The following is a 14,478-nucleotide window of genomic DNA, read 5'->3' as shown; positions in this document are numbered from 1 at the left end:
CAAGCAAGTGATTCTGGGCAGCAAGCAATCATAAAACAATTAAAAACAGTTACAACACAGTACAAAATTAAATATATATGGCAGCCAAGAGAAAAAAGCCATACCAGATGTAAATATAGCAAGTAAATTAGGCTCTTCAACACTCCCAGGCACAGGCACAGACTAGGGCCTTACTAAAGGCCAACAGGGTTGGGGGTCATCCTCAACTCTGAAGGGAGAATGTTCCAGAGGCCAGGGGTTTTAGCAGAAAGGCATGCCTTCTAATCCCTGCCAACTAACGTTCCTTGGCTGACGAGACCCATAGCCTGCTCAACCTGCCAGGGCTGTTTTTCTTATCTACTAGGTAATGCATAGCCTTCTTAAAATATTTTTCAAACATTATACCCTGCCTACTTAAATAAATGCACTTTGCATAGCCAGATAAGCCATTGAAATATATGGGCAGATACAGTTACATGTACAAAATCTGAAATGTCCAGTTTAACATAAATAACAAGGAGCCCTAAGCTAATTGTAGAGGAGACAGAATAATTTTAAAAAATTGAATGAAATTGTGGCAACTGGGCCTAAGACTCTGTCAACTTTTACTTTGGCCCTTTGGAATGAACTCCCCGTGGAGATCTGGACCCTCACCTCTCTCCAGGCCTTCCGGAAGGCCGTCAAAACCTGGCTGTGCCGGCAGGCCTGGGGTTGATGAGTTCCCCTCCCTTCTCGACTTGTATGGCTGTGTGATTTTCGTGTATTTTAATTATGTGTACTGTGTTTATGTCCCCTTTCCCCCCTGAGTTGTTTGCCGCCCTGAGTCCCTCCTGGAGAAGGGCGGCATACAAATAACTAAATACAAATACAAATACTTTGGACATGATCTGCAAACAATGAATATGCAGTAGTCCAGGGTGTCAAACTCAATTTCATTGACTGCTGCATCAGGGTTGTATTTGACCTCAGGGGACCAAAGTGGGCTTGGGCAGCTCGATTTCACTCATGTCAAGGACACCTGTGGTGGCTCGAGCACTCTGCCAGAGAAAATGGGCTCCCGAGCTCTGTTTTCGACTGTGATGGCCTCCTGTAACTTTCTGCCAGGGAAAACGGAGCTAGGGAGGGCCATATGTGCCCCACCCAAGCTCTGTTTTTGCTGCCAGAGACACCATGGGCCAGTCCTTCGCTGTTTACAGAGTGGCCCTGTGGGCCAGATCTAAGCATCCTGTGGGCCAGATCCAGCCCCCAGGCCTTGAGTTTGACACCCCTGCAGTAGTCAGTGCTACAGAGAAATTCAAGAAAGTTTCTAATAATTAAGATCATACATTTGATTTTAGTTATCAAAGGGCCAAGGTGGCGCAGTGGTTAAATGCAGCACTGCAGGCTACTGCTAGATCAGCAGGTCAGCGGTTCAAATCTCACCGGCTCAGGGTTGACTCAGCCTTCCATCCTTCCGAGGTGGGTAAAATGAGGAGCCAGATTGTTGGGGGCAATATGCTGACTCTCTGTAAACCGCTTAGAGAGGCCTGAAAGGCCTATGAAGCGGTATATAAGTCTACTGCTATTGCTATTGCTATTATAAGGCCAAGAAGCGACAATGTCTTAAATTTTAATAACAAGCAGGGTATTAAGCAGGGCATTACCATTACAGCAAGGTGAGAATATCTGGGTTCTATATAGCCGTTTGAATGAACTCAAGGGTCATTATGACTTGCAACAGCAGTCTGGCTACTTTCCGCAACTATAAAAAGTTCAATTTACTGGAGGTACCACTATCCCTCACCCCAAGTTAATAATTCAGATTAATGTATAACCAGAAAGTGTGGAACTATTTCCCAGCTTATAAACTTACTAATCAGCAAAATCTGCCTTCTGTTTACTTCCTGAAATCTATATTTTAAAAAAACCCTAGAATCTTTTTTAAAAGCGATCCTCTGTCTTGAATAGATGCTTTTCTGATGGCCAAGGAAGTTGTTTGCCCCTGTAATTCAATTAAATCTGTCAAAGAGCTATCTTTAAATATTTGAGATTTTAAAATATTAATTTATGGCGTGTCATAAATGGGTATTTCAGGAAGAAGTGTTGGTTGGCAGCTCATTGAGCTGTGTTTACGCATTATAACAATGAAGGCTGTACTTTCATTAAAAAAATAAGTTTGTTTACTGTAAGGCATGGGCATTCTGCAAAATGCCCTAAGAGCAACTGGGAAGGAAATCTGTGAGAAAGAAAAACATTTTGGTGAGTGCCAAGTTTTAGAAGCCTTGCCAACACAAAGTATGGAAACCATTTTAAAATTAACAGTAAATGTAAGTGTTCAAACGATAAACCAGATAAGCAGAGAAGCAGAAAATATTGCCAACAATGTGCTGAACCTCATTGCAATGAGCCATATTTCAACAGTACTAAAATACATTAATAAAAAACAGATTGCAAGGGTTTGCTGTAGCACAAATGGAAGTTAGTAAGAAAAAGAAAATCCCAGGACTTTAAAAATGGGTACTTGGTGTCATATAAATCAAAGCCACAGCAAATATACTAAATTGAGTATCCTAAATTATCCTGCAATCAAATCTGGTCAAAATATTGGCGATAGAGCAACTTGTCCCCATCATTAAGCAGCCTTTTGGAATTGACTGTGTATTGCAGTTGAATTGAATAACAAGACGAAAACATGCCTTAAGAACACCTGTTCTTCATTGACAGTGGAATATTAGACATCGTTATCTACAAGTATATTCCACTAGGCTCTTTAACTTGCTGAATGTGGTTGGATCTGTAGTCCCTTATTTAGCTGAACCCGGCAGGATAAAAAACAAACAGGAAAATAAAAGGAACTAAGTAATCAAAGACAGATGTCAAAGTGTTCTATTAATTGGGTATAAAATTTCAGACTGAAATAAATCCTTTATATACATCTGATCAGAAAATATTAAGCAGTTTTCATTTTTATTTAATAGTCATCTTTCCTAACGTGAAGACAGAGGAAAATATTTTTCTTTATGCCAGAGAGTAATTTTTCATATTTAATGAGTCTGTGCAAAAAGTTTCATGTGGACTGATGTTATGGTTAGAATAAACTGTGCATAAACCTTTGTCACTATGCATTAGGGATCAGTCTGAATCATCAAACTGAGAAACGGAACAACTTGACCAATGTGAGCCTCAGAAGGCACATTTGAGGATATACAGGTACAGCCTGAGTCAGCTGATAGCAAGCCGGGCAACACATTGCAAATTAAAACATCAAAGGGTTTCAAGCCACCTACTTGAAAGGAAAAACAAATGTGCACTTGTTTTCTTGCTTCCTACTTCACATTATACTATACCAAGAGAGCCAAAAGAAAGTGCAATTCGTTGTACCAACCTTATCATTAAAGATAAGGATGATGAGATTTTTTTAAAATAAAAAAACCAATTTGTTTCCCTTTACACACATGAAATAAAACAGTTCTGTACAAATTATGCTGCAGTTTTTTAAAATTCTTTCCTAGGATATTTTTCTAATCATATATTATTTCAGAAAACAGGTGTGGGTTTAACATGCACATGACATAATTTCAGGCTGGCATGCAGAATTAATCCGAACACAAAATATTCCAAAGTGTAAAAAAAGTTTTAGATAGACTTAGTCATATCATGTTAGGACTCCAGAAATCTCTATTGATAAAGCACTAATGCAAGAGTGAGCATGACATCAACTAATGGGGAAAGTGTGAAAATAATATTTAAAAATATGACTCATAGACCACAAGGGTAGAGTTTATGTCAAAGAGAAAGACAAATGAGACTTCTGATTGGATTTAGGACAAAATCACAATGTTGATTTTTTTAAGGGGGAAAAAAAGAATTAAGAACTTATGTTAACACATGCCTGACAAGTTATTTTTAGAATCTACGCTAAATCAAGCTTGCTGTGTTACCTGGACATATTAGAATAAAGTCTATGGAGATTCTCAGTCATCCAGATCATGCTTGTCCCAAAGGTGCTTTTTAAGAGGCATGTCAACTCTTGAAACGACCTTAGCTGAAGCCATACTTTACTTTGTTTCATTTCTAAGTTGCCATGCATATGGTGAGCGGGGTGGGGATGTGAAGAATGTAGAATGTTTTCATTTACAGTGCCAGACATAAGAACGATAAGGCTCATGAGAACCAAGGTCAGCTGAATGTGCCCTAGCAAGGGCACATTATTAAAAAATTCACCGCCTGCTTGGTTGGTTAACGTGACCTGTTACACAAGAGGTGGTGGTGGACAATATCTATTCTTTAAGCATTCCAAAGCACAGGAATTATTCGGAGTTGGTTTCACATTTGAATGTGCCGATATGATGTACCCAATAAGCAGGATCTTTGAGAAAAGCCACAGCCTCAGAGTCTTGAATTCATTGGGATCATTGCTCAGAACCATGACAAGGCAACTGAGGGGGAGGGATACGACATCATCTATCTCCAGTCTACAACACAGTCCTTTCAACAGTTCCAAGAAGGCTCCACATACATTTGCCCTACTCAGGTAACACTGATGACACAGATAAACCTCCAGGTGACATCAACTCTCTAAAAGAATGCAAATGACCAACTGCTTGCAAGGAATGTAAGTCCTTCCATTCCCCACCATCCAGTCAGAGCTGAAGAAGCTTCTTGGATGAGAAGCGAAAGATCTTCAAAGAAAAACAAGAAAGTCAAGTCGCCTCTTGAAAAAGCACCTTTGGGACGATTAGAATAAAGTATTAGTATAGACATTTTGGTGAAGACAATGGACCCAATTAATTTACTGATCATACAGTCTGCTTCTCTTAACAGCGTTCTGACTCATGGAATTTTGAGATGCAAATGTTGCCCAATGAAGAGAGAACCAGGAGACAATGTCCAATGTAATATTTTAAAAGCAACAAATGCAACATGAAGTGAGAAAACAGCTTGCATTGAAAAGAATGGAAGGTTCCTACTATTTCATTATTATTAAAAATGAAGGCAAAAAGTGAAATGGAAGGATTTTTCTGGGCATGTGATGAATCATACAAGCAAGAGTGAGCAACAGATGATCCCATGTTCAAAGTCAGGATTTTGCTTTTCACCAGAATTAACAGCAATTAGCTCCTTTCAGTAAAATAATTGGCTTTGTTCCTGGTTATAAAGGAAGCAATGAACACTTTTCTCTGCCTTTAAGAATGTATTTATCCCTCTATTAATGCACAGTAAGGATGAAAAAAATGGAAAACCTGAAACTATGTCAAGAACCTTAATCCTGACAGGAATACTAGGAAGTGAACGCCTGGTTGGAAGCGAACTTCTTGTGTACAATTTACACATACAGAGGGCATGGATCACATTATCAGTCTGAACTGGACACATGAGCCTTAAATGCCAGATCCTTTTAAAGTTTGTGATCTGCTGACTTGTATACTAATTTATGCCCCATTCAGTAAAAGAAGTGAAATGAGAGCTTTTTTCAGAGTGAAAAGAAGATGAGAAAAACCCTCTGCTAAAATAATGACTTACTTTGTATTATTTATTTACTTTCTAAACCATTATTTCACTAAGTCTTAGCAATGATTCTTCTTATATTTTCTCCTTTCTGAAAATAAACTTCCAGGGTGTCTGTTTTCTTAGACTGCAAATTTACAAGCCTTTTCAAGCACTAGTCCTCGAGTCACCATCATTTAGTTAACATGGATATTCTGAAAAGAACCAGTGGCCCAATGGTTAAAATGCAGTATTACAGGCTAACTCTGCCCACACCCTGGCATTTGATCCTGACAGGGTTTAAAGTTGACTCCGCCTTCCATCCTTCTGAGGTTGATAAAATGAGGACTTGGATTATTGAGGGCAATGTGATGACATTTGTAAATAGCTGAGAGAATGCTGTAAAGCACCATGGAACCATATACACCTTAAGTAGTGCTCCACCATTCCGCATACCAGGCGGCACAGAGGGAGGTTACAATATCTTGTTTTATGAAAGGGTTATCCCATTGGAGGCATCATGGATTCAAAGTATGGACTGTAGGGTGCCCAACGGGTAGCGAGATTCCACTGCAGATATCTCTCAAAACCAGGGGGAAGGGGTCCTTCGATTCCTCCCCAGATGCTGTCTCTGTGGTAGAGGGGCTGCATGTCAACTCCAGCTGGCATTCGGTGGGGGAGGGGGGGAATTGGGCCAGCTGCCAAGACTCGTGCTTACCATATGGAGATTTCCCTCTTCCACAAGCAGTCCAGCTGAGAACTCTACAAAGCTCTTCATGATTGCCTGCCAGAAAGTTTCCACTGAGAACATTCCAAAACTGATAACTAACTGGAAACAATCCATGATTGATTGCTGGGTGGTTTTCACTCTGGGTCACGAGGTGATGGGTGTGCATGCGCGAGGGTGGGGTTTAGCCTAATTACCAAGTAACTATAAAAGATGGTGGGGAGCACCCGGTGTCAGCTCTGACAATTTATTCATTGCCTTAGTGCTCTGTTGGTCAGTTCATGCCACAGAAAGGAAATAAACTGCATTTTCAAACCATCTCCGTGTTTGGCTGTTTTCATTAACCCTTCGGAACCTGACAGTTTAAATACTAGTGCTATTATCATCAAACTATATTTAGGAGCAAGGTACACTTTCATCTTTAAATCCAAATATTATATGATCAAACTGATATTTTATTTATTTAAAAGAATCACATGGCTACCCATATCTTACAAAACTCTAGATGGCTGGCATAAATAATAAAACCACAAACAATAAGCAAGAAAATCAGTTGCCTGACTTCTCAGCTCCATATACCAAATCGATACAATTCTTGGGCTCCAACCTTATTCTATCAGTACCAAGGGAAAAGCAAGTCTGTTTTCTGGAAAACTAAAGTGTGGGCCTGCCAGACTCCAAGGGGAAGGGTATTCCACAGGTCAAAAATGGAGGAAACCGTGAAGGAAAGAATGATAATTTGGGCTAAAAACTTCAGGTACAATATTGAATTGGAGCACTGGGAAATATTATAGGATTTTTTTTAAAAAAAATTGACAATGTCGGCATCATACAATGAAAACATCTACAAAATGTTTTATAGGTGGCATTTACCACTGGCGAGATTGGCCAAAATGTTTCCAAATAGATCTCCAAACTTGGAAATGTAACCACCAACAGGGAACCTTCTATCATATTTGGTGAATGTATATGAAAGCCAAAGAATTCTGGACAAAAATTCAAAAATGCTTAGAAGAAATAACAGAACAATAAATTGACATGAACCCTGAGCTGTTTCTTCTAGGAATAATTAAAAAAAATATATTAGTAAGGATATCCAATATATAATGCTTCATATAATCATCGCTGCCAGAATCTTTTGCCCAAAGTTGGAAACAAAAAACCATTCCCTCACATGCAGAGATCATAAAAATAGTGCTAGAATATGCGAAAATGGACAAACTAACAATGGAACTAAGAGAGAGAGGAGACAGAGACAAGATATGGAATAGGTGGTATAACTGGCTTGAAAAGAGATGTAAAATCAGTGCATAAGGAATACATAGTAAACACAATAAAAGGAGATGGCATATACTTAGAAAGCAATAGAGATGGAAATATTGTATATATACATATATATTGCAAAAATGAGAAAATATGAAACAAAGAGGAATATATATAGGACAACAGACTGTAAAATGGAAAACCCGAAATTAGAAAAAAGAAATACCGATAACGGAAAGCTGTAAAAGTGTAATTGTGATTTTATGTTTGGAAAATGCCAAATAAAAACAATTTTTTAATAAAGTCTGGTGCCCAAAAATCGAAATATTTCTGTTACTTTGACAACTAAATGATGCTGCATGTAAAATACGGGTTTTAAAGTAAGAAATAATGATCACTGTGTAACAGGTGGTGATTTTTTTAAGCCCTCTGTGCACAAAGCCTATTTCCTGTTCAACATCTTGAAAAGATTATAAATTAAAAAAAACCCAACAACACTAAAAAGCTACAGCAAGGGTCTACATTAATATCCACCCAAAGATTTTCTTATTAAAGATATAAGCTGGGTTTTAGCAGCTACAAACTTTGACCCTCTCAGGAATGTATTTTCTGAAAAAACAGTTTTTGCTAATTCATGCAATTTTAGGCGGTGCCCTTTTTTAAAAAAAGAAACAGAATACCACAAGGTTTGGAAAAACAGCCTCTTTCAGCTTGGTCCAAATAATCAACGATCAGATACAATTGGGGGCCAAATTCAAAACAATTTAGGAATTTATGAGGTTACTAGTCAATTTGCCACAAATGAAATAACATTTTAAGAGAATACCCTGAAATTTCCATTAGATTACCGAATTGGAAATAACCATTCTGATATGTTTAGCAGTGTGGACACAGATACTATAACTGTATTTTCAGATAAACTCAATATCCATCCTGCAAATCATTCTTGGATGAATGATAAACCATTTGTCAGAGACTAGAGTAGACCAGTCATGAAGACCTCAGAAAAGATATTTGGATGCTGTGATGTGCCTATGCATGTAAAGATCAAAGTAGTGGTAGCAATAGTAGCCATCTAGAGTCATTTAGTTACGAGATAGGCAGCAAATAAATTTAATAAATAAATGAAATAGTATTCTCCGTGACACTGACGTAGCTAAATGGTGATAAACTTAATTATCCAATTATCTAGAGGTTTCATCACACTACTGCTTCTACTGGCTTGGACCAATGTGAAAACATTGGGAAAGATTCATTTTGTGAAAGATTCTAGAGAGGTTGGAAACTTATTTTCTCTCCCTTGCATTTAATTGATAACACCACAGTAAATTCTAGGAAAATACCCATTAGGTTATGTTAGGCTTTACTGTAAATGTGCCTTTTGAGATAAGGTCATTTTCTGTGAATATAAGTCATCATTTTATATACAAAATATAGCTACTTACTACAGGGAGTATTTCGATAGCTCACAAGCTGTGGAAATGACATGACAGCAGACATCTTGATCTGATCATTTTGATCTGATTCTTCTTCAACAATCTGGTCAGCCCAAATTACAGCTTTCTCTCTGCGAATGAGCTGTTTTAACTCTGTGAAATCATCCTCAATAACACCATTGGCTAACTGCATCCCTTTTAAAGCAATATACTGTTTTCTTAAAATTGGAAGTGAAAAATTCAGGATTCTGTAACAATAAGAAGAAAATTGTAAGTATCTTAAAAACATCTCAGGTGACAGCACATTAATTTTATTTAATATTAATAAAACCATGCACATATACAATTAAAATGAAATACAAATATTTGGGAGTAAAAGATATGAATTATTTCACTATTGGGTATTTTGATCTGAGATCTCCTTCCTTCCTTCCTCTTCCTCCCTCCCTCTTTGGCAGCTGCTTAAATCAATAGTAATTATTTTCCAGCAAAAATTCTCATAGTTCTCTTTAGCAAGATTTATTGAGTTGGATGAAATGAGGTTACAAAAATGTCAGCAGCCAAACTGTCTTCAATTTAGAACCAATAGACTGCTGTGTACATTAGTGTAGTTGTTTTCTGTTACCCTAACAGCTCTTTGATGAAGTGGCAAGGAGGCTGGTTTCTTCACTAACGGTTTGCAGCTGGTCACTTGCACATTGTTTCTTGAATCACTATCAGTTTCAGAATCAGCTCTTATACAATGTTTCATAGGTTAATCACCTGCAGCTGCTTCTTTTTCATGGGACATATCTTTTTTTGGCACTCTTGTTGTTTGCCAGAGTATATGTCCTTTGATCATCATACCTAAGAAAAAGCTTTGGAGCCAAACAAAATCAGGTTTAAGCTATTGTACGGGTCACCTGTAAAACCCATTTTATTTTTTTCTGAAGTAATTCCAGGAAAGGGCTAAAGTTATGCTTTCTTTGGAATGAGTTCCAGAATTGTTAGAAGAAATAGAAAAGTCCAGAATCTTTGACTTTCTTCATATTAATATGTGCTGGACAATGTGTATAACAATATAGATCAACATATTACTTTCTTGCAAAAGGCTACTTTTGGTCTTTTACGGCATTTTAAAGTTAGTGATAAAAATGTAGGTGGGATATTAACTATTTTTAATTGTTTTCTGGAAAATAAATAATTATTTTCAAATGATTTTCAAGTTATTAGAGATTATAAGATTTTGATGAGTATTTTTAAAAATTATTTGAACATTAAATTTACTCCAACTAATTGCATTTTACTATTTTAAATTCCTTTTTCCATTACTTTTTTTCACTACACATACAGTATAAATTCCATCTAAGAAGCATATCTAAAGTAAAACATAGAAGCTTTCTCGTTTAAGACAATGATTATTTTCTTGCTTGGGTATTTACATCATCTTCCTCAATACAGTGGAACTTTGGTACTTGTTGCTAATTTGTTCCACTAAAAGTGACAAGTACTGAGCAAACCATGTGACTTATCATGTGAGCCTTTATTTAGGCCGGAAGAATGAGAGCGTCACGTGGCAGTCAACGCCAGCAAGTTCCATCTTGCGCACCGAATATTGGCAGAAAGATGAGTACTGGGACAAGATTTCTGTTTCAAAACATGTCAAGTACCAAATTGAATGAGCTTTGAAGCTGTCAGGTACTGAGGTATGACTGTACAATAATTGAAAGTACAAGTTCCAAATCACAGTAAATCTCATGTGACTATATTACACAGTCACATAGCATAATTTAATATGTTCGGCATGATTTTTATATTACTTGCAAAACAATTTGGCATAATATGTATTTAAGTGGAGGGGAAAAAAACCACGTTCTGAATGGAATGCTTTTAATTTTCTAAAAGGAAAATAAGATTGGCTCCATTTATAGCTTTTGCAGAAACATATCCAAATGATCCATTGCCATTTTAAATAGAAAGTTAATACTGATTTTATGGGTATCAAAAATAATTTTTAAATGAACAATATAATTAAATGAGGCATTTGTACTACAGACTTACTTTTCCGTCTGCTTATACTGCTGTTCTTGTTGGGATGCTAGCGTTTTCATGTATTCAATTTGCGTTTTCAAATCCTCAATTTCCAATTTCAAGTGACAACACTGCAGATCTCTATGTAGCTCCTTGAAAAAATTTAAAATTTAAATCAAAATTATGCACCATACAACTGAACATTATCAAAATAAAACTGTTGTAAGAACAATGCAAGTCATTTATTTCAACAATGGGCATGACTCCAGAGTTGTACAGAGCGGGATCAAAAGTCCAGAAGGCAGCTGAGAGCCTGTGGTCGAAGCTCTGTGACACATAAAAAACAAAATATCAGTCATACGGTTGTGGATGCCATCTGGACTTTCATGGCCATATCATAGGGGGCATCTCTACATGATTCATCACCTCATTATATAATAAGGAAAGTTGGGCAATGTTATACAATAGCAGAACATCTTAATTTAGAAGAAATCAGGCAAGCTCTATATGAGGCGAAAGCCAGTGAATATCTTGATTTTTTTTTTTTTTGACAATTCACATCATTTTCAACCAAACTTGTCAATGGCAAAGAAACAGTGGATATTAGTTGCCTAAATTTGGTTAAAGCTCAGAACCATGACGACAATTGAATTAACATGTTTAAAGATAAAAATGCAAAAAAGAAGTCCTCTCTTTAGTAGTGTGCAGCAGCTGCCAAAAAAACCAACACAGTTCTAGGCTACATAAACAGAGGGATAGAATCAAGATCATGTGAAATGTTAATACCACTTTATAATGCCTTGGTAAGGCCACACTTGGAATACTGCATTCAGTTTTGGTCGCCACGATGCAAAAAAGATGTGGAGACTCTAGAAAGAGTTGCAGAGAAGAGCAACAGGGGACTTGAGACTAAAACATGAAGAACGGCTGCAGGAACTGGGTATATCTAGTTTAATGAAAAGAAGGACTAGGGGAGACATGATAGCAGTGTTCCAATATCTCAGGGGGTTCCACAAAGAAGAGGGAATCAAACTATTCTCGAAGGCACCTGAGTGTGGAAAAAGAAGCAATGGGTGGAAACTAACCAAGGAGAGAAGCAACTTAGAACTGAGGATAAATTTCCTGGCAGTTAATTAACAATCAGTGGAACAGCTTTCCTCCAGAAGTTGTGAATGCCCCAACACTGGAAGTCTTTAAGAAGATGTTGGATAGCCATTTCTCTGAAATGGTATAGTTTCCTGCCTAGGCAGGGGGTTGGACTAGAAGACCGTCAAGGTCCCTTCCAACTCTGCTATTGTCTATCTCGTATATCTTGGGACGAAGACCATCTTAAGTCTTGGATCATTGTCAAGAAAATGAGTGTAAACTGATGACAAATCAGGGAAGGCCAAGAGAGTAGGCAAAAATGAAAACACTGTCCAGGTGCTAATGCCTAGAAACCATCCAAAGGCAAGAGGAAGTACTGGCTCTAATGGTAGAAAATTATGAAAAAATATTGGAGAATACCCTTTGGCATGAGGTCTTTTAAAAATAAACAAACAAACAAACAAACAAACATCATTGTCACATGAATGAAAGCAAATGTGCATGTCCTAGGATAATGTTGCAGGATCCAATCTGGGTCGATCATCAGGGCCAGAGGTTTAACCCTCAAAGCTTTCGGACCCGTGCTGGAGTTCATCCTCAGGGAACCTTTCTCTACCAGAATGTAGAGAGAGGTTCCCTAAGGATGAGCTCCAGCATGAATTTGAAAGCCTGAAGACTAAACATCTGGTCTTGGTGACTGACCCAGTTGGATCCTGCATTATCACCACATATTGATTTATAAGATACCTAATTGTGAGGGATATCAAAATGGCATATATTAAAAAAATAAAATACATCATAAATACAACCATTAAAAAAAACCATTAAAAACCCAAAAGAACAGAGAACACAGGGAAATATAGAAAGAATCAAAATATTCCTTCAGTAATGCACATTCTGATATTCACCCTGGCACAGGTCTGCTCAATTTTATTTTATGTTTGAAAGAGGGGATAGGGCTGTTCAGACTTGGGAGAGGGGCAGATGCCTATTCCCAAGGGCAGGACGATCATGTATACAATAAGATTATACATTAAAATTTTTAGTACTTAAATAATCACAACTATTGTGTTTTCTATTTATTAGCATGTTTCTAGATGCTGAAAGCTGCTGACCAGTTAAGTAGTGACAAAATGCATAACCTTCATTAAAGACTATTATATGGAAAATACTGTTTCAAGTATGCAACTTGCTTTTTTCCCCCTTATATTTTATACTTTGGCTTTTCTTCCGAATGTATGCAAATGATAGTTTATTATAAGAGTTGACTATACACCTGGTTTGGATGATACATGAAGATAATTGAGAACTCAAGGAGAGAAGTTATCCTATGCTTTCCTTTCTTTGGTTAATGAATAACATTCCCAAGTTTCCATTGACCTTCTGCTAAAGTAGGCACACCTATGACTTGTGGGCCACATCTGGCTTCTAATTATAATAAGTTAACTAACCTTGAAGAACAGGACGATCTGCAACCAAGACTTGATTCTCCCTAGTTCTCACAAACATAAAGAGTGGGAGGAGAGGCACATTCATATTTGTAAGATTCTATTACTTAATCTTAAAATAAAGACATAATTAGCATTTATGACATTGATTTCCTACTCTTGTCTACTTTGGAGGACTGACATCAGTCTTACAAATCTCAATGTGTCCCCTCCCTCACTTCTATTAGTCCTTTGTGAGGACTAGGGAGAGACAAGTCTGAGATGCATTTTAAAATTACATTTCTGCTGCTGACTCAAATTTCTTTTATCTAACTGTTCTCTTACAGCTTTCCCCTTGTTCCTCAAGGTTATTCCTACTGTCCAGTAGACTAACCTGCAGTCTGCCCAACCACTTCCGTGCTAAAATTCAGCAGGAAAGGCACCCTTTCTCCAGTATAACAATTAGTACTTTTGGTGTCAACTCGCAAAGCAATCATAATCTGCTCTTGAGTTGAGAAGGATACTAGGGCATCCTTCGGACATTTGGACTAGTGTGGGAGAGGCAAATTAAAGCAGCAAACAGAAGTCCTTAATTTTTGCAAGGTTTATTATTGCCATTTTCACCTTGGTATTCCAAACTGCTAAGCCCTAAAAGAAAGAATATTTCAGTCCCAAAAGCCAATCATCATTAGAGTGGCTACATTTTGTTTTAATACAAATCAGCCCATAGTCAACTGTTATTCAATCAAGTTCAAAACTATTCTAATGCAAACTTTTCAAATGGTTAAACAAAACAGTATTTTATTGAATGCTCATTTTGTTTTTATTGCATCATAAGCATGCACGCGCGCGCGCACACACACACACAAAACTGAGTATCTCCAAAAGTATAAGTAAAAGTTAATTAAAACAGCTGTTTTTAATAACCGGTGAAATATTCAGTGCCATATTGAAAATCAGATTCTAGTAATTTTGACTCAAAAGATCTTGCCTTATTTTCAATAACTTATATTGCTCTCCTATTTGTTTTCTTTCAGATTTATATTCAAAACCAAACTCTTGAATTATAGACCAGTATATAAGA

General features: G+C 37.2%; 1 protein-coding gene across 2 annotated transcripts in view; it reads right to left on the bottom strand.

Moving 5' to 3' along the window:
- KIF18A (kinesin family member 18A) overlaps positions 1-14,478 on the bottom strand; it is a 54,095-nt gene that overhangs the window by 14,244 nt on the left and 25,373 nt on the right. For both annotated transcript variants that reach the window (XM_087721257.1, XM_087721317.1), the window contains 2 exons: positions 10,912-11,033; positions 8,881-9,119 (listed from right to left, as the gene is read on the bottom strand). In XM_087721257.1, the coding sequence (XP_087577383.1) occupies positions 8,881-9,119; positions 10,912-11,033 (361 nt within the window). The remainder of the gene's footprint in view (positions 1-8,880; positions 9,120-10,911; positions 11,034-14,478) is intronic.

Source organism: Thamnophis sirtalis, unplaced genomic scaffold, assembly GCF_051295495.1.
Source record: "Thamnophis sirtalis isolate CommonGarterSnake01/CBP01778 unplaced genomic scaffold, rThaSir2_p1.2 scaffold_1, whole genome shotgun sequence".
Classification (NCBI taxonomy): domain Eukaryota; kingdom Metazoa; phylum Chordata; class Lepidosauria; order Squamata; family Natricidae; genus Thamnophis; species Thamnophis sirtalis.
This window is presented reverse-complemented; position numbering and strand designations above follow the sequence as displayed.